The sequence below is a fragment of the Podarcis cretensis genome (assembly GCF_951804945.1).
Source record: "Podarcis cretensis genome assembly, chromosome: 12".
NCBI lineage: Eukaryota > Metazoa > Chordata > Lepidosauria > Squamata > Lacertidae > Podarcis > Podarcis cretensis.
Genome location: NC_137181.1, coordinates 25809915 through 25829068, shown reverse-complemented (window position 1 = coordinate 25829068; position 19154 = coordinate 25809915). Strand labels below are relative to the sequence as shown.

Genomic DNA, 19154 nt, shown 5'->3' with positions numbered 1-19154 from the left:
TGAAGGGTTACACGCTCCCCCCTTCTTCATTTCCGTCTTTTTTTAACAATTCAGGTGTTTTATGTTAATCTATTTCAGTCCTTCTCGCATCTCTGGTGATTTCTCACAACAGGAAAGGAAGTATTTGTTCTGTCCAACTCCAAATTCTTAGAGAAGCAAAGCGAGATCCGCACACAAAAGCACAGCCCTGTTTGGGATTTTGACCTCGGCCTTCCCCAAAAGAAAATGATGCATTTTCCAGAGGTGGAAGGGGATGAAATCCCTTCTCTCCCGTGTGGAAGAACCTTACCTGGGTAATCATTCTTGTCTATGTCGGAGTCTCCTCTTAGTGTAAAACCAAATCCCGCAGGCATCGACTGGGAGGCCCACATACCGTGGAGAACCTGGGAAGGGTTAGGATTTAACCCATTATTAGCTCCGTTGAAAATGAGGACTTTCCCCCTTCTGTCTTCTCCAGCAAATGGTGCTCCTATTGCAATGTCTGAAAAAGAACAAAGAGAGGTGGGAATGCTTATGGTGAGGGCAACTTTAATTCCTCACAGGAGTCAAGATCAGAGAGGCGTCTGCTTTAACTCTTCTTATGTGCCATAGCTACTTTTAATGCTCTTGTTTTGTCTCCTTACTGCAATTTTAGTAATTTGTTTTTTTAGAATATATTGATTATGTTCTAAGCCACCTTGGAAAAGAAGGTTATATCCTAAAAAGGTAGCTTTTTGCTTTCTTTATTTACTCTGGCTTTTGACACTTGAGATGTCTATTTTCAGAACCCACCTGAGTCAAATTTATCACACATCCCTAGTCATCACACATTTAGCTTTTTTTTGGGGGGGGTGTAGTCTCCCGCTCTTAAGAACACCTGGCTCAGTACAAACATAAATCACATTCATTATTTTGGCCACTGCAAAGCAAACTGTCTTTGCAATTGAGCCATTCCCTTCTTCAACTGTCTTGAGCAATCTGTGCATAACCTCTAAAGAATACTTTGTGTAGTACCATTAAATCCATCCTGGTTTAGATCTCCGAGATGTGCGATGGAATTGCCAAACCTGCCGAACACCTCAGTGCCAGACAGCACCTGCGGTTCTCTGAAGTACAAGGCACTCTCTTGGAGGTAGAGATACACCTGCCCAACCTCCTTAGGGTTGCTCTCAAATTCACGCTCCATAAAGAGAGGAGCACCGACGAGGATGTCATCCAACCTGGAGAGGGGAAAACAAGCAGAATGGTCAGTGCAAAATTCAGAGGAATCCTCCTCGCTTTAAAAATTAATGACTCTTATGCTTTCAGCTGGCCTTCCCCACTCTGGTGCCCTCCAAATGTTGCTGGACTCCAACGACAATCCCAGACAGCATGTACAGCATCTAGGGGGGGGCGACAGGTTCCCCACCCTGGCACATGAAATACACTACTTTAGGTCAATGTCCAAGGGAACCAGGGAAGAGGACTGTGTGTTGGGCCAGAGTTTTCTCATCACTGCAGTCCTCATAACCAAAATTGGAAGCTACAGTTTCACTAAGAGCCAGTTGTGGAACCTACAGCCCCCCCCCCCACGAGCCTGAATATTTCTAGCCCTATAGTTAAGAAGGAACACTAAACTATGGTTTAGCATTATGTGAATCAACCTCAGGCTTATCAGTTTCCCCTGCCTTCTCCTCCTCTGAAGATGACCATAAGCTCTGGCTTTCATTTTTAAGTAGTGCAGTTCAGCATCATGACCGAACCAGGCAAACATAGCTGGTCTTAACTACAGTTTACTGGAACAAGCCAACTTCAAACTGTATTCATGGTTGCCTTGTTTTAGTGTATCATAGTTAAAATCAAGGTTCAGATATAATGCTAAAGTTCAAATAGTTGGAAGTGGGAATGAAAGTTTCCAATCTTTTGCTTCTGGCAGTGGTGAAGAGGAGGGAACTGCCAAGGCTCATACACACAACATTGACCTGTTGTTTACCATTTACAACCAAACCAGCCCACTGGCAGCAAATATTTGTCCTCCATGGTGCTCAGATTTGATACTGAAATCCCTGGTACATCACCAGGGCCAGCCCAAGACATTTTGGCGCCTGAGGCAAACTGCAAACTCCCACCCCTTGCTAGGGAAGAAGGGTTGAGTGGAGATCTACGCCAGGAACAAGGGAAGGAATAAAAATTTACATCAGGAACAAGGAGGGGAGTAGAAAGAAAACAGCAGCATTGCCAATTCACCAAGAGACTGCTGTAGAGGTGGCTTGAGAGGGGCTGCTGAGAAGGTGGCAGCTTCAGCCCCAAGGAACACGCCACAGCTGTTGCTGCCACTATGACAATAGTCGTGGGCTGGATTTGCTGCCCCCGTGACTCCTGCTGCTTGAGGGTGTCACCTCATCTTGCCTCACCTTGCCCTGCCTAGCACATCCAATAAAACACCAACAACTGCCTTGTGCTAGGTGCCACAATTGTAGGAAATCCGTGGCAGCCATTTGGATTTTGCATTAGGCCTCCTGCACAGCCCTGCCCTAACATGGCCTCCAAAGTCCCATATGCAAAACATCTGGACTGCACAGGGGTTGAGAGGGATGCAGCGCGAATGACCCTGCAGCACCAGTATTGGGGGGTAGAACCCTGCACGGTCCCACTCGCAAATGGACTGTCCCCTTTCATTGGCATCATCTCCTTTGGTCTGATGAGACCATGCTTCAGTGCAAGGACTCAATATTTATCAGGCTGTTCTTGTCACCGCTGAAGATATTTCCTGTCCCATCCCTCCGTATCCCAATTTGGAAAAACAAACAAAAACAATGATGTCAATTTCACTTCTATTTGTTCTCTCTCTCTCTCTCTCCCCTTCCTGCTTCTCCATTCCCCCTCCTCCAGCGTTCAAACAGTGTGTGGGGAGTTGTATGTTTTAAAACATCTGTTTGCTGTAGATTTTTTTTTTTTTAAATGAAGAACGTTTCTGCTTGTCTTCAGTTATAAATAGTTTCATTTGTTGGGCCAAACTCAAGCTAAAGCAGCAAGAGGCACTAGGCTGTGATCCCGTTCAGTGGTGAGAGAATTGTCTGAGCCACAACAGTGTTTTACTGATTTCCTGGCTGCGCCACGGTGCTGGATCGAGCAATTTGTTTGCTTCCATGCCTTCCCAGAGGAGAGGCATGGCTGCTTCGTTCTTAACAGAACAGCATTCAAGAGCGCAAGCTGACCACCTGCTGAAATTTTATGCAATTCCTTTGGTGTGCCGCTGGGCAGTTAACAGCAGGAGCACGGAGTGGTGTCAAGAGGTTAGGGCCTTAGTATTTGAAGCTTTGATATAGTGCAAATAAAAGACCACTAATGTATTTTTATTAGGCGCGCGGTTTAACCCAACGCAAATAATTCTCTCCTGTGCTACGAAATCTCATGCACCCAAATCGCTCCCCAACTGGCACTGTTTGTTTCAGATACAGGTAAGCATCTATTTAGAGAACACTAAGACCCTGCTCAGTGGGTAAAGTGCTTGCTTCACATGCCAAAGGTCCAAGACTCAATCCTTGGCGCCTTCAGGGAGGGCAAGTAAAGGCTCCTATCTGAAAACCCTGAAGAGGAACTGATGGGGGTCACAAACATCTGCCCATCAGTGACCTGTGGGGGGAGAAAAGCAACTATAACAGGAGGTTCCCGCAGCAGTCTCACATCATTCCAGATGAGCCCATGGGCCTAAGAAGGTTGACTACCAGGGCTAGGGAATCAAAAGCCTGGGGACCAAATGTGACAATCTAGTCCAGCCTTTCTCAACTTGTGGGTCCCCAGATGTTGTTGAACTACAACTCCCATCACCCCTAGCTAGCAAGGCCAAAGCTCAAGGATGATGGGAGTTGTAGTCAACAACATCTGGGGACCCACAGGTTGAGAACCGCTAATCTAGTCCTTTCTGTTTGGCCCTCAGGATTCTCCTCAGAGACCACCCTCTCCTTGAGTGCTTTTACTTGACTGGAATGTGTCCTTGCGCCATGGCCATGTTTTTGTTGGCTTGGAAGGAGGGTGGAAAGAGGTGCAGGTGCAGTAATCAGCCACTTCTGCCAGGCTTCACAAAAGGCAAAAGTCACATCCGTGGCTCTGCCCACTTTCGCATCTGCTCCCACCCCCTACTGGCCTGCGGCCCCTGGTAGATTGCCTGTGAGAGAATGTGGCCCTCAGGCTGAGAATGGCTTCCCCACCCTGGGGTAGACAATGCTGAGCTAGATGACTTTATATGAGGCAGCCTCCTACACTCCCACCAACCAAAACTCAGTCCAGAACCTTTCTCAGTTTGAAGTGGGTAGACAAACACGGGTAGACAGACACAAAGGTCTGAAGCAAAATATTTTCGCCTCGTCCTTGTCTCCGACCTTTCGTTTTCCACCCACTCCCACCTCCAACTATGTGATAATTCCTTACAGATCTCTAACAGTGTTCCCTTCCTTGGTTGCTCTTAGCCAAACTCGTCGAACTACCGTTCCTGAGCATTTCTACAGATTTAAAGAAGATTTGGGAAGAACTGTCTAAACCAGCAGCTGCAGTGGCAGAAGCAAAAACACTAGGTAGCTTGAGCTGAGCTGCAAGGGGAGAGCAATTGATTTTGCTGAAAAAAGAAAATCTGCTAAAACTTAAAAGTTCGGCTGTGTTTCTTTACTGTTCTCTGTCCCCCAATTTTGAGGCTGAAGGCACAACTCTGTGGTACCTAGGAGGGTGTCTCAGAGGCGATTCTCCCCCCTCTACCTATGAAGGGGGAGATCCCTTCACACACACACACACAGCTAGTAGAGATGAAGAGTAATCAAGTCCTGCAGCTGGCATACAGAATTTCCCTCCCATTGGGACCAACAGGAGGAATAATCCATAAAAGAAAATACCGGTCCAAAATTAAAGCGAGGCAGTAGGGGCTGTTGCCCACTGGGACTGGTAGGGCGGAAGGCAAAGAGGCCAACAGTAGGTGGAACGAGAGTCAGATGGCAGGAAGAGACATTGGTTTTACTCTCACGGTCCTCTCTGCTGAGTTTGATGGTGACAACACTGAGACGGAGGAGAAGCTGCCAGCCTGGGCTGGATGTAAGTAAGAGAGCAAACAGGTGGGCTGCGCTGGCTGAAAGTGGGCTGAGGCAGGTGGAGCAGTGCCCCACTCATTGCAATGCACCAGCTTCCATTTCAAAAGGAGGAGCACCCAGCTTACGCCTTCTGCCCTACCAGCATGAGCCTGGCAGGGCTTTGGAATTGGCAGCCCCTCTGCCTTCCATTCTCATTCATTCCACCCCCTTTTGAGCTGTTCTGCCTAGGAACGCATCGACTGGGGAGATATAATTGGAAGCACTCAAACACCTACACAGTAAATTAATACTTTTTAAAGAACAATGCATATTATAGTGCTTAAAATGGTGCAGGTATGGCAGGAAAGAAAGTGTTTCTTGCCATCAATGGTGCCACAGGCCTTAGCAGATAGATGCCCAGACTCTCATGCAGCCACAGTGCATGTGGTACCCATTCCAAACTGATGCACTCACAGTGTGGGGTGGAATGGGATGGTTTTCCAGTGGCGGCCTTGTAAATCTAAGCAAACAAAAATTACTAGCCTACAAAAAAATTACTGGCCTCTTTGGTGTTGGACTGAGAACTCCAACTCTCCTCTGGCAGCACATTTGGTGTCTATGTTTGGCACGTAGCAGAGACAATGCGGTCCATCCCTACTCTCCAGCCCCCTCTCTCCTACATAAATTCCATGGATTCACCTGCATGACATTCCTGGTCGCCTCTGGTGAGCAGGCTATGTACTTAAAAACAAGGTCGAATCATTGCAGTTTAACAGACGTGCTAGCTAGGCAAAAGACAAATATATCCCTGCAATACTCAAGTATATGGTTGTCTACAAAAGAGCTTATTAGAAAAATACCTTTCCACCAAAGCTGAGAAAACCATAGGACCAAGGAATGAAACCCCATGAAAGAAAGACTAAGAGATTTATTTATTTTGGCTTTTGAGCAGGTTAATATTATTTTTTAGAAGTATGAAATCATAACCTGTGATATCTACTACTGCTGGAAAGTTTAGGAGGAAGGATGAAAAGATTTAGGAGTCTAATTCTAACTGAATATAAATAGCTAAGCTACAATCTCCCTCGAGGCGCTTGGTCCAGGGTGGTCCTGGAATAGTCTCATGGACTTCAGAGGGAGCGTTTTGGATTAAGTGGCTTGGACCCACTTGAAAACCCTAAATTAAACAGGACAGGAAAAGAAGATGGAGGACAGAATGAATACTTTTTTGTCTTTAGCAACTTACCCATCATTGTTAACATCTGACACTGCAACCGTGTATCCAAAGTAAGATGCCATCTGCAAATAAAGAGCATTTTTACATCAAGTATCCCTTTAAATGCTGTATATGCAGCTGGCAAAATCCCATCATATCCCAAATCATATTGCAAAGGATCCCGCCAGACTGCCAGAGTTTTGCGGGAAAGATTTAAGCACATCCTGGGAGATTTAGGTTGGTGCAATTAAAGTGGATTAAAGTGTTCAGCTCCCTTCCTGCCAACAAATCCCCTTTAATGAAGAGGCAGGCATTTTGCAGTTAGGAAGGTGATGAAGAAGTGCATTGAAAAGTGTGGAGTGAATGCATGATTAATGGAAATGTATATGAACACCCCACAATCAACTCATGAGGGTGCTCATTGTCATATAACACCCCCACAAACGCTCCATAAAGACCAGGCAAAATCAGCCTCCAAGCAAACTTTGTGCAAGCAAATCTGGATGGATGCTGAACAAACAGGCCTGGATGTCCAAGTAGCGTTGCTTAAATTTGAGCTGCAACTCATTGGGCAGCATTGTATTCCCTGTTTGGAAATGCTGATGTGCTGAGTGATTGAAATTTATTACCTGTTCACCGGTGAAATTCTGAATAAAGGTCAAATCTGTGGAATTTATAATCGAAACCTAGAAACAGAAAACAAGAAGCTGCGGGTTCATGCCACAAAGGGTTATATTCCAGGATACCTGCTGCAGTGCTACATCTCAAAACTTGTACTCCCACCATTCTAAATATACTATTCCCCAATATTTCAAATAAGTTCAGAAGACACGGAGCAATCCTCAGAAGTAAGTCTATTAGAGTAAGTCCCATGGAACTCACTTGAATTTATTTCTGAGTGGACCTCCTCAGGAAGGTTCTGTTTTTTGCCTACTTATTTGGAGGGTTAGGAGCATATAGGATTGTAGCCAAGTAACTAACAATCCAATGGTCCCTGGAAAGGAATCCCTGAAGGTATAGATTAGAGCAGGTCTCCCATGCTGCTCCACTGTCAGTTGTCTGATTCCAGGGAGGGATAGTGAAGACTTTGAATGGTCCTGAATGGAGTAACTGTGCCCCTGAAGGACCAAGTGTGCAGCCTGGGAGTCATTCTGGACTCACAGCTGTCCATGGAGGCGCAGGTCAGTTCTGTGTACAGGGAAGCTGTTTATCAGCTCCATCTGGTATGCAGGCTGAGACCCTACTTGCCTGCAGACTGTCTCGCCAGAGTGGTGCATGTTCTAGTTATCTCTCGCTTGGACTACTGCAATGCGCTCTATGTGGGGCTACCTTTGAAGGTGACCTGGAAACTACAACTAATCCAAAGTGCAGCAGCTAGACTGGTGACTGGGAACGGCTGCCGAGACCACATAACACCGGTCTTGAAAGACCTACACTGGCTCCCAGTATGTTTCCGAGCACAATTCAAAGTGTTGGTGCTGACCTTTAAAACCCTAAACGGCCTCGGTCCAGTATACCTGAAGGAGCATCTCTACCCCCATCATTCTGCCCGGACACTGAGGTCCAGTGCCAATGGCCTTCTGGCAGTTCCCTCACTGCGAGAAGCCAAGTTACAGGGAACCAGGCAGAGGGCCTTCTCTGAAGTGGCACCCGCCCTGTGGAACCCTCACTGCAAGAAGCCAAGTTACAGGGAACCAGGCAGAGGGTCTTCTCTGTAGTGGCACCCTCCCTGTGGAACGCCCTCCCATCAGATGTCAAAGAGAAAAACAACTACCAGACTTTTAGACAACATCTGAAGGCAGCCCTGTTTAGGGAAGCTTTTAATGTTTAATAGCCTATTGTATTTTAATATTTTGTTGGAAGCCGCCCAGAGTGGCTGGGGAAACCCAGCCAGATGGGCGGGGTATAAATAATATATTATTATTATTATTATTATTATTATTATTATTAGAATGCACTGGCTCCAAAGCCCTCTGGTTTCCCCAAAATGGGGCACGGGGAGTGTCAAAGAGGAGGTCGCGAGTCCTCCCTCCAAGCTGCTAATCAATCACACACAGGCACCAAAAGGGTTATCAGGTTTTACTGGCTGCTTCTCTGGCACCATCAAACAGCGAGTCTAAAACACGATGTGTTCTCTTCCACCCCTGGCAGGTTAACTCGAGGGTTTATAGAGGCTGGGGAATGCTGGCAGCCAGCTAACCCCATCACATGCTCCCACTTTGGGGACCATTTGTTACCACCTGCCTGAGGGGCCCCACCCAGCGATACTTGCTCACAGGATCATTACTTCATGACAGAGAGTATGCCAGCCCTGGAGCTGGTGTACAGCTTTCCCATCCTATTGGAAGCATGAATTTATAGGGGGAAAGATGGGAGTATAAAAGTAAGAATGAACAAATGAATGAATGGTGCTGTCCCATCATCAGGGCTGAAATAAGATTCAATTGCCAGTAGGGTCTGATTTTGTACCTCAGGGCTGGGGAACCTGTGCTTCTCCAGAGGTTGTTGGACAACTCCCATCATCCCTGACCATTGGCCCCATTGATTAGGGCTGATGATAGTTGCAGTCTAACCACATCTGGGGAGCCACAGGTCCCCACTTCTGGAAAGAGGACACAATCTTGTCCTTTGCCTCAGGCAGCAAAATAGCTTGAGATGGCTCTGAAAATTGGGCACACCTAAATAAGTGCTCTGAGTACCAGAGTACAATTTCTTTTGAGACCTACAGTTTAGAGAACAGCACAAGTAACTCTTTATCCCCAGCATTTTTTAAAATGTAAAGCAAAAACCATGTTTCCATGATAAAACCAACTGGAAAAGTGCAGACACAGCCTTTTTATTATTCAAACTCTAACACACATTGGGTGGGCATTAACTTTTGGGTATATCTAAATGAGCACATTGGATCGTGCCTTGCATTTAGAATGATACATAAGCTTTCCTCTTTGTAGTATCAGCAGCATCTGTGCTGAAATCCCATTTTAAAGTTCATCTCAGGGTAAGTGCTCAGCCACAGTTGGCAAATGAGAGGGGTTTTTCAATGAGTAGAAGTCTGTCATGGCTGAGATTAGTTTAATTGCTATCACCATTATTATCATTATCATCATCATTACCATTATCAACATTATCATTTCTATCTTTGGGGAAAACAAACACACCTTGTTCAGTTCTTATTTGTAAAAGGGGAGGAGGATAAAACATTTGGTAGATTACATACATAGCCAAAGTTCTGTGCACCTCTTGGGACTCCAGCTACCAGCTCTAAAGAGAAGTTAAACAAAGTCTGAAAATTAACTCAGTGCAATACCTGCTGACACAATAAATACTCAGAAACTACTAGTGGATAACCTTTATATTTGGGGGAGGAAACCAGGACTATTAAGAATATAATAAATATTAATGTATATTTGAATGGTGTGATGCCAACATTCAATAAAAAAAATCAGCTACTAGATGCAAAAAATAGGAAATTTACTAGGGGTGTCATATTTCCAAAAGTGAAAAACTGGACGGTTGATCTTTTCTTTCCTTTTCTTTTTTCACTGCTCGATTCCCAGACATATCTGGGGAATATAGCATGTCCTGCTATATTAACACACAGTTCCTCAATTCAGCTGACCTAAAGCTGCCTATACACTGTACATGCAAAGCACATTTAAATCACACGGCTTCCCCCAAAGAATCCTGGGAATAGAGCAGTCCTTATCTTCTAAAGAAGGGGTGGGGAAGTTTTTCCCAGCCTAAGGGGCACAATCTCTCATGGACAGCCTCCCAAAGATAACATGACAATAGTGGTTGGGCCCAAGGCAAAAGTGGGTGGAGGAATTGATGAGACTCTTGGTTTTTTTTGCAAAGCAGGCTGCATTCCAGCCACACAAAATCCAGTGGTATCTACACACACACACGTCCATCCTCCAGCCCAGCAGAAGCACTTAAGGAAGGTGAACAGCAAGGCTGGTGAGAGGGGTGTGTGGCCTGAGGAGGAGACATTACATGGGGAGCATCCCAAGGGTCAGATGGAGAGGCCTGGAGGACCACATTTGGTTAAGGATGCTGGGAATTATAGTTCTGTGAGGGATAAACTACAGTTCCCAGGAATCTTAGGTGGTTCCCAGACCTGAGATTCCCTATCCAGTTCTAAAGATATGCCCTTATGTTGCCATCTGTGATGAGTAAACCTTGGCTGAAGTCAAACATGGTTCCACTGAAAGCTGTGGCTGGATGAAGTGTTGCCACAGTCATGGGAACTGATGTGAGCCACATCCTTGTCCGTGTGCTACATTTTTTCTAAACAAAAGTGTATCTCAGGCCCTGCTGTTATTTATACAAATAAATTCTTTACACAGTTGCCAGGGAGTAAATCCCATTAAACTCAACGGGGCTTACATCTATATAGGACTGTATAGGACATATATAGGACTGCACGTTAACCACAAACTGTAAACTTTTCACAGAAGGATATTATTGGCTTCTTACCTTGTTGAAAATCTCCAGTAAACTCACCAGCAGCCACTGAGTATCCTGTTGAAAAACAAACCAGCAAGCATGAAGCCCAACAAACCACTTATGTCTGAAGAGACTCGTTTCTGGAAGAACAACCAGATCCACCCTCTGTTTCGATAATCTCCGTTTTAAAAAAAGCTTTATAAACTAGAGTATCTAAGGCCAGGAAAGGGAAAACTATTTGTCAGGATTTTACAGCTAGCTTGGTTATATGTCTCAGAAGCTCAATAAATCTACAGAGTGAAGCAACTAGGAAAACGCACGGCTGTAATTATTTCTCAAGACAAGCTCTAAGAGCATCGATGCTTTGCAATACACCTGGATGCAACAGTTATATTGTCACAACAAGGGGTACAAGAAGACACCGTTTTCCATTCCACACTATATTGGTAACAAGCAGCACTGTTTCCGTTCCACCACAGCTCATCTTCCAACAAAAACTATGTGATTCATCTCACTATCCACTGCAGCAAAATTACATAACCTATGCAATTAATTGTGTTGTTGTGACGCTATTCCACCCTGTTCATTTCAGTGCAAAGGAAACGCAATGCAAACGAGGGGAAAGTGAAATCTATTATGTATCATTCATGGAATGAAAGTGGCGGCAGCGGCAGCAGCAAATGCTGACCGTATTTACTGGATTGATTTCCATTCCAGACATGGGACAAATAATAGAACATCAGCAATTTCCACTCCTGTTCCCATTTCCTGCTGGGATTTTCTGACATCTCTAGACACTAGCGAGATGCACAACACCACTGTCTATTCATGTGTGAAAAGTGAAGGTATGCACATCATTTATTTTATAGCATACATTGCACATTGGATATTTTCTGCTGTAGCAGGGTGAGCGTTATTTTAATATTCTATTTCCCCACAAGCATCATGCATCTTACCCAGATAGTTGTCGTCATATATTGATGGTGCCACTCCAGTTTGTTTTTCTCGGCTTAGCTTCTTCAAAATATTTTTGAAGGAGTAGTCTGTGATAATATCGGCTATGCTACTTGTGATAATCTGGCCTATGGTTCAAAAATGGAATAGATTAAAGGGATCTGCAGAGCAGCCAATTCAAGAACAACAATTAAGGTTACATTTCTAAACCATCACCGTCATCTGTTATTTATTAAGCAAGCAATATGCAGTAAATATTCTGTTGGGAGCTGCCCAGAGTGGCTGGGGAAACTCAGCCAGATGGGCAGAGTATGCATGCATACATGTATGTATGTATGTATAAATAAATACAGAAATAATAAGTTGTTGTTGTTGATGATGATGATGTTGTTGTTATATTGACAGGCCCAAGATCACAGTCCTACTCTAGCCACTCCGTGGCTCTACATATAAAATGTGATATGCAAAAAGAAAAGAAAACTTGGGCAACATTTCCTTTGGGAGTGGGTGTGATCTGATTCTGACATCTCCTTCCACTTGTAAACGGAATAGTTGCCAATTTTCAGGCATGTGAATAAGGATGGACTTAAAAGTCATTACCATTGCAAAGTTTAATGCCTCCTGTATGCATTAACTCAGAAGAAAGTCACCCTGGGATCAATGGGACTTACTCCCCAGTGTGTAAGGCTAGGACCTCAGTCTCTTCATGCTTGGCTTTTAAAGACATTCATTTCACTCCAACTTTTAATTCATTTCGGGGTGAGGGCTATATAAACAGAAGAACGTACCTTGCCAATAAAAACTTCCAGGTCCCCCTAGTATGAGGTCTCCATTCTATATACATGACAGATAACAGGAGCATTAGATTATGATTAATAATACATGAGAGATCAAAACCAAACATGTGAAAAAATGATTCAAATAATAAACCTTCATCAAATGGCATTGTTTATCCCATCCTCATCCCACTGAGGGCCCTCCAGGTGTTTTCTCTATGTTTTTAGCAATTATTGTTTTTATCTGTAAGTCACCTTGAGTCCCATCAGGAAAAATAGTGGGTGGGGTATAAATAAATCTATACTACTAATCATTTTTGACTACAACTTCCAACAGCCCCAGCCAGCGCAGCTAGGGCTGTTGGGAGTTGTGGTCAAAAACATTTGGAGGGCACCAGGTTTCAAGAGGCTGGTTTAGCCAGAGGCTGATTTAGCCAGCCGTAAAGCAGGGAGATGGTGGGACATGGGTGGCGCTGTGGGTTAAACCACAGAGCCTAGGTCTTGCCGATCAGAAGGTCGGCGGTTCGAATCCCTGCGACGGGGTGAGCTCCTGTTGCTCGGTCCCTGCTCCTGCCAACCTAGCAGTTCGAAAGCACATCAAAGTGCAAATAAGATAGGTACTGCTCCAGCGGGAAGGTAAATGGCATTTCCATGAGCTGCTCTGGCTCGCCAGAAGCAGCTTAGTCCTGCTGGCCACATGACCCGGAAGCTGTACACCGGCTCCCTCGGCCAATAAAGCGAGATGAGAGCCGCAACCCCGGAGTCGGTCACGACTGGACCTAATGGTCAGGGGTCCCTTTACCTTTGCCTTAAAGGGGGGAGATAGGAGGAAAGCCCCAGACTGCCATTTTGAAATCTCTGGAGTATATGCATCTTGCCAACTGGAGCCTAAATTTTACCACCAAACAGAAGCTTCCTCATTTTATAGGTACGTACGGAAAATCAAGTCTCACATTCTCGTTACAGAATGGTGTTTTCATTCCTTGGTATAGTACGCCAGGTAAAGTGGAGAACATCTTCCAAGCACGGTAGGGACATCAAAATTTGGATAAATTTGTCAGCCTAGAATTATGTTATTGCCAGGAGTGGCCAGCACGGCAGGATAGTGGAGCCACCCTCCTAACACTGCCATCACTGCCACGTATGAGGACAGTGTGGAGTCACAGCAGGGTGGTGGTGAGCGTGGATCTTTGCAGGTGCACCAGCAGAATTGACTCTGTTGGTGCTTGCACACAGCCTCAGCACATTCTGAGTCCTGCCTACAGTTAGTATTAGAAAGGGAGAAATATTAGTATTGAAGAGTATTTGAATGAAACCCAATGGGTTCTAGACCAGGCATAGGCAACCTTGGCCCTCCAGATGTTTGGGGACTACAATTCCCATCACCCCTGACCACTGGTCCTGTTAGCTAGGGATGATGGGAGTTGTAGTCCCAAAACATTGGAAGGGCCGAGGTTGCCTATTCCTGTTCTGGACACTCAACACTCAATGAGGAATTTTAAAAGAAAATTTTAATATGACAGCTGATGGATTGGTAGTGAGGGGCATGCATTTCAAAGCGAAGAAGGAAGCGATTAGACGTTCCAGAGATAAGTCAACCAATGGGAGTTCTCACCTTGTAAAAGTCTAAGCTGAATCCTGCTTGACAGTAACCTTGTCCCTCAGGATCCGGATTGTCTGAAGGTACCAAAATATGATCACGGAATTAGATTCAATATACAGAGTGACTCAGACATTGTCTCAGCAAATGGAGTGACTCAGACATTGTCTCAGCAAAAAGAAGAAAGAGCTAACAGGCTGCAAATCTGATACAGGGTGTGTGTGGGATTTTTGGGGGGCAGGTTGTGCTGAAATTCAAGAACCAATTCTTGAGAGCAATGTTGGTTTCAAACAAGAAAGGGGAAAGAATCTGACCATCCAAAGCTGACATCAAAACCAGTATGTGAATTTTGCCAGGGAAATTTGAACCCCAAATAGTAAGTTCATGCTTTGGCAGACCCAAAGGTGAATTTGAGATGTTCCATTTGTTTTGTCCCAAGTCAGAGAAATGACCTTGGATTGCACAGCCTTTATTGTAGTTCCTGCACACACTATTGCCTTTGGGATGTGACAGGCTCCTTCTCTTGTGCACTGAACAGTGACAGTCATCAGAAGGAGTGCAGGAATTGCACAACCCTCAGTTACTTAAAGAGTTCCCAGCTCCATACTGCGATGTAACCCATGGCTTGCTAGCTCACCAAACAACATGGATTATCTTAGCGCAGGTTCAACCTGTAGGTTGCCAGGTCTATAAAAAGTTCCATTTGGAATAATCAGCTGCTTTTAAAAGCTGGCTTCTGCTTATCAAGATCTGTTTGCTACATTTTTAAAGCTCTTTTAAACTGAGCCAGTTCTGCCTCTGCATGTCAAGGCAGAAACACCAGCTTCATCTCTGCTCTTTTAATTAAATGTAAAAGCGTCCATGCAGAAATTTATAATTTGATGTCTCTCCTGAACTGAGATTCCCCCTTTGCAAGGAAATGCCTCTCTCAGTAAGAGCCATTTGGCTCACTGTATACCTGGCTGGACTGCATGAGGATACCTATTGCAACCTCAGCTTTGCAATGGCCAAATCCCGAAAAATCAAGCAGCGTACCGTTGCGACAAGGAGAGTACTCAGCATAGGCGCTGAAATTCTGAATTGCTACATAGCAGGTGCCAACGGGATCCTTTTCAGGGACTGCCCTCAGGGTCCTCCAGTGATACAGGGGAGCACAGGCCTATCAAAACAAAACAAAATAAAGACAAAAGGTGTTGTGTCTGTTTGGTTAGGCTCCTCCCTTCCTTGTCCACGACACGTCAGATGCGCCACTACAGTGGTACCTCGGGTTACATACGCTTCAGGTTACAGACTCTGCTAACCCAGAAATTGTACCTCGGGTTAAGAACTTTGCTTCAGGATGAGAACAGAAATCATGCAGTGGTGGCAGGAGGCCCCATTAGCTAACGTGGTGCTTCAGGTTAAGAACAGTTTCAGGTTAAGAACGGACCTCCGGAATGAATTAAGTACTTAACCCAAGGTACCACTGTACATTTGCTCTTGTAATACCAGGTGCAAGCTCGCTTTTGCTTTCGCTTCAAGCACACTTAGGTGGGATTTTAATGAAGCCTCTTTTACATGCATAAGATCTAACCCCAAACAACTCTGCAGTTAAAGGGAACCTAGGCAGCAGGGCAAAGGCATGCACCGTACATGCCTCCATGAAAAGATGCTCTGGACTGCAGCCTTAGAATGCATTCTGATACGATACAAATCTTTATTGTCATTGTCCCATACAGAACAACGAAATTGAAAAAATCTACATCAGACATTCAAAAACCAACAAGCCTGCTATCCCAGCTATCCCAGCCTGGTTAGCTCCCTAAAAACTCTGATACCCCATAATTAAATACAATATACTCCCATAGAGACTACCAAACACTGCGTTTAAAACCAAAATCGCATTTGAATAGAAACTGTTTCTCAGGCGGCTAGTCCTAGTTTTTATAACGCTGCACCTTCTTCCAGAAGGCAGAAGCTGAAAGAGATCATTTCCGGGGTGCGCACTATCCTGCACTATTTCTGCACCATTCTGATGGTGAGGAAACAACCAGGAGCTGCTGCAAAAGCTTATTGCACAATGTCTGCATTGCGTAGAGGCACAAGCACCCGTAACAAACCTCAGCATTAGCGGTGGTAGTGACAGCAGTCTCCACCTTCATCTCCCCCTCTTCACTGACTTGCCTTGAGGAAGGTTCTGATTTGTTCCTCAGAAGAGAGAATTGTGTGCCATTACTGCTTTTCCAAATCAGCCAGAACGCCCTTCGTCTTGTGATCACCCAGCTCACCCCTCCAGGTGGAGTCCCCTGGAGAAAGGCTTTCTAGGATGATGTGGGCAGAGGTGGTCATTTTTCAAGTCGTTTAGCACTGTAACACTTAACGCTATCACTCGATGTACAGCACAAGTGTGCTAGGTAGATGAAAGGATGACAAGGAGCCTCCCTACCTTGCAGAGTTGCTCTGCTCCCTCTTTCTATCAAAGAAGGAATGAAATGCTAATGGAGGAATCGTGACCTCTTCAGTCCTGCTAGAAAAATCTGGCAGGTGTGGCAAAAACCACTGATTGATAGGTTTTGCGAATAAACCCATTAGCCTTCTGCAATGACCAGAAATGGATTATCTTTACGTGCACACACAAAAAAGCTTCTTCAGCAGTTCCACTGTCTCCCCCCCCCCCAGTAGTCTTTATATTGTGTTCTTTGGTGAGGGGAGATGTTGCTTTAATAGCAATCACAGGGAGACAGGAGATTCAATCAGGATCCCAATGCAGACACAATTTTTTCAACCCTTCATCTCTTCACTGCGGTCCCCACGACCTCCTTGCAAAGCTGCAATTTATGTGTGGGAGGGAAGTTGGTTTGGCTCTAAGTGACAGCTTTCCCCCAACTCAAATAGCTTTCAGCATGGTGAATTTTGTTTGGGGATGACAGTGAGCCAGCTCCGGAAGCCCTGATGAATGACCTTTTCAGAGAACAGGGCAGGATGTGTGCAACTTTGCTCCTGCTTCTAAATCTCTGTGCGACTTTTGATACTTTTGACCATGATATCCTCCTGGACTGGTTCTCTGGGAATTGAGGACACTGTGTTATAGTGGTTTCAGTCCTAACTCTAGGACCGAGTCACGAGAGTAGTACTAGAAGAGTGCTTTTCAGCCCCTTGGCAGCTATGCTATGGGATGCCACAGGGCAATATCTTATCTCCATGCTATTTGATATCTATAGGAAGCTTCTAAGAGTGGTCATTAGGAATTTGAGGGCCAGGGGCCATCAGTATGCTTAGCTCTATTTCTCCTTAACGTATGAATTGAGAGAGGCCACATAGGCTCTGGATGCAGTGGTGAGAAAAAAATTAGCTGAGCTTAAATCTTGCTAAGATGGAAACACTATGGGTGTGTAGTTCCCATATCCAAGAAACTGGTTGGCTACCCTGGATGGGGTTGCACTCTCTCTAAAGGTGCAGCTTTGTAGTCTGCGGGTGCTTCTGTCACTGGAGGCCCAGGTAGCCTCGCTTGGAGGTTTTATACAATTAAATAGAGGACTGTCCTCTGAGAACCTTGAAATACAGAACTGTCCCCTGTTAAGTTGGCCATATGGTCACCCTATTCTTATTCATGGTAAGAATCAAAGCTATGATGAGGGTTGTATGTGTGTGTGTTTGATCTGACACTCTGGAAGAAAATGCTCCTTGCTCATCAACTAATATGCATGCATATGTTTAGGATTTTTATTTATTTTTGGATCATTTTTTTTTTAAGGCAAGAGTCAAAGGGAGAGAGAGAGTGAAGGTGCCACTTTTGGAACCTGAGAGCTACAATGGCTCAGAGGGAGGGCTGCTGGGAATCTGGCATCCATGCTAGTAAAAAAAAGAGAGAGGTTGATGTTTTATTCATCACCTGTTTTATGTCAAAGGAAAAGAAATATTCTTTTCTGGGGTTAACCACATGAGTGACTACTGAAAGCAAGGCATTTCCTTTCGATGCACAGGCGCATTAGGAAATAATTCAAACCATTTTAAAACAAATCCCAAGACGACACTTGTTGCTTCATTAATTGTTTTGGGAAAATGAAGCATGACCGAATGCAAGGTTCACAGCGCAAGATGTTTTGATTCGTCATTTACGAAAAGTGTTTTCATTTATTTATTTATTAAATCCTACGCGTCGGCTGCTAATGCAAAATGCCTGACTGTGCAGGGAACACATCACCTTACTAGTTAATAAAACTGCCCAAGAGAAAACAGAAGTAGATCGTTATGGATTTCCACCTGGGGGTTTCTAGTGGTGCTTATAAAAAAGGCCTATAAAATCACAGCATCTACACCGAGACTTTTAAATGAAATCTTTGGACTTACAGCCATGATTGCATTAACCCCACTGCAGTATAGCCAGAGTCGTACAACTGTGAAGTAGGGACAGAGATGAGGTCCAGGCAGTTGCTAGGGAAAAGCCAAAACCCTTCCAGGTCTTTCCAAGCCATTTGCACCCTTGCCTTCATTGGCATAGACAGCAAAGTGTCATCCTAACAATCAACTACATGCCCATCAACTTTGGGGGAAATACCTGCTGAAGATAATCAAATATTAAGCTATTACCTCTTCTGAACACATCAGCACCAGCATCTTCTATCTATCTATCTATCTATCTATCTATATCTATATCTATATCTATATCTATATCTATATCTATATCTATATCTATATCTATCTATCTATCTATCTATCTATCTATCATCTATCATCATCATCATCTATCTATCATCTATATCTATCTATCTATCATCTGTCTGTCTATCTATCGATCTATTCATCTATCCATATCTGTCACCTGATATCATAGACTAGCTGGAAGCAGAGAAGTATTGGAAGGCACCAGCTGGGGAACTCCCAAGGAGGTTCAGAACCAGGGCATTGGTGGTGAGATGACAATGAGTGGTCAGAGGGAGAAGAGGGAGCAGACGGGGGGGGGGGGAGGAGGAGGTGTCGGAAGAAGAGGTAACAGGGTTTAGTGAGCAGAAAGACGCTGTGGCAGAGAGCAGCCCAGACTCAGAGGCAGGAGAGGAAGGTGGTCAGGAGACAGAGATGAGGTAGCCTGCTGAAGAATCCAGGGAGTCTCCCCCTCCTGCTACGACCGGCTACAGAATCAATGTGCCAAGATGCTGCAGGCTGTTAAA

The 19154-nt window shown here is 44.8% G+C and overlaps 1 protein-coding gene across 2 annotated transcripts in view; it reads right to left on the bottom strand.

Moving 5' to 3' along the window:
* ITGA8 (integrin subunit alpha 8) overlaps positions 1 to 19154 on the bottom strand; it is a 136644-nt gene that overhangs the window by 92784 nt on the left and 24706 nt on the right. For both annotated transcript variants that reach the window (XM_079948271.1, XM_079948272.1), the window contains exons 4-13: positions 15043 to 15166; positions 14023 to 14084; positions 12420 to 12465; positions 11634 to 11759; positions 10708 to 10752; positions 9449 to 9492; positions 6861 to 6917; positions 6262 to 6314; positions 994 to 1199; positions 290 to 481 (exon numbers count right to left, since the gene is read on the bottom strand). In XM_079948271.1, coding sequence (XP_079804397.1) covers positions 290 to 481; positions 994 to 1199; positions 6262 to 6314; positions 6861 to 6917; positions 9449 to 9492; positions 10708 to 10752; positions 11634 to 11759; positions 12420 to 12465; positions 14023 to 14084; positions 15043 to 15166 — 955 coding nt within the window. The remainder of the gene's footprint in view (positions 1 to 289; positions 482 to 993; positions 1200 to 6261; positions 6315 to 6860; positions 6918 to 9448; positions 9493 to 10707; positions 10753 to 11633; positions 11760 to 12419; positions 12466 to 14022; positions 14085 to 15042; positions 15167 to 19154) is intronic.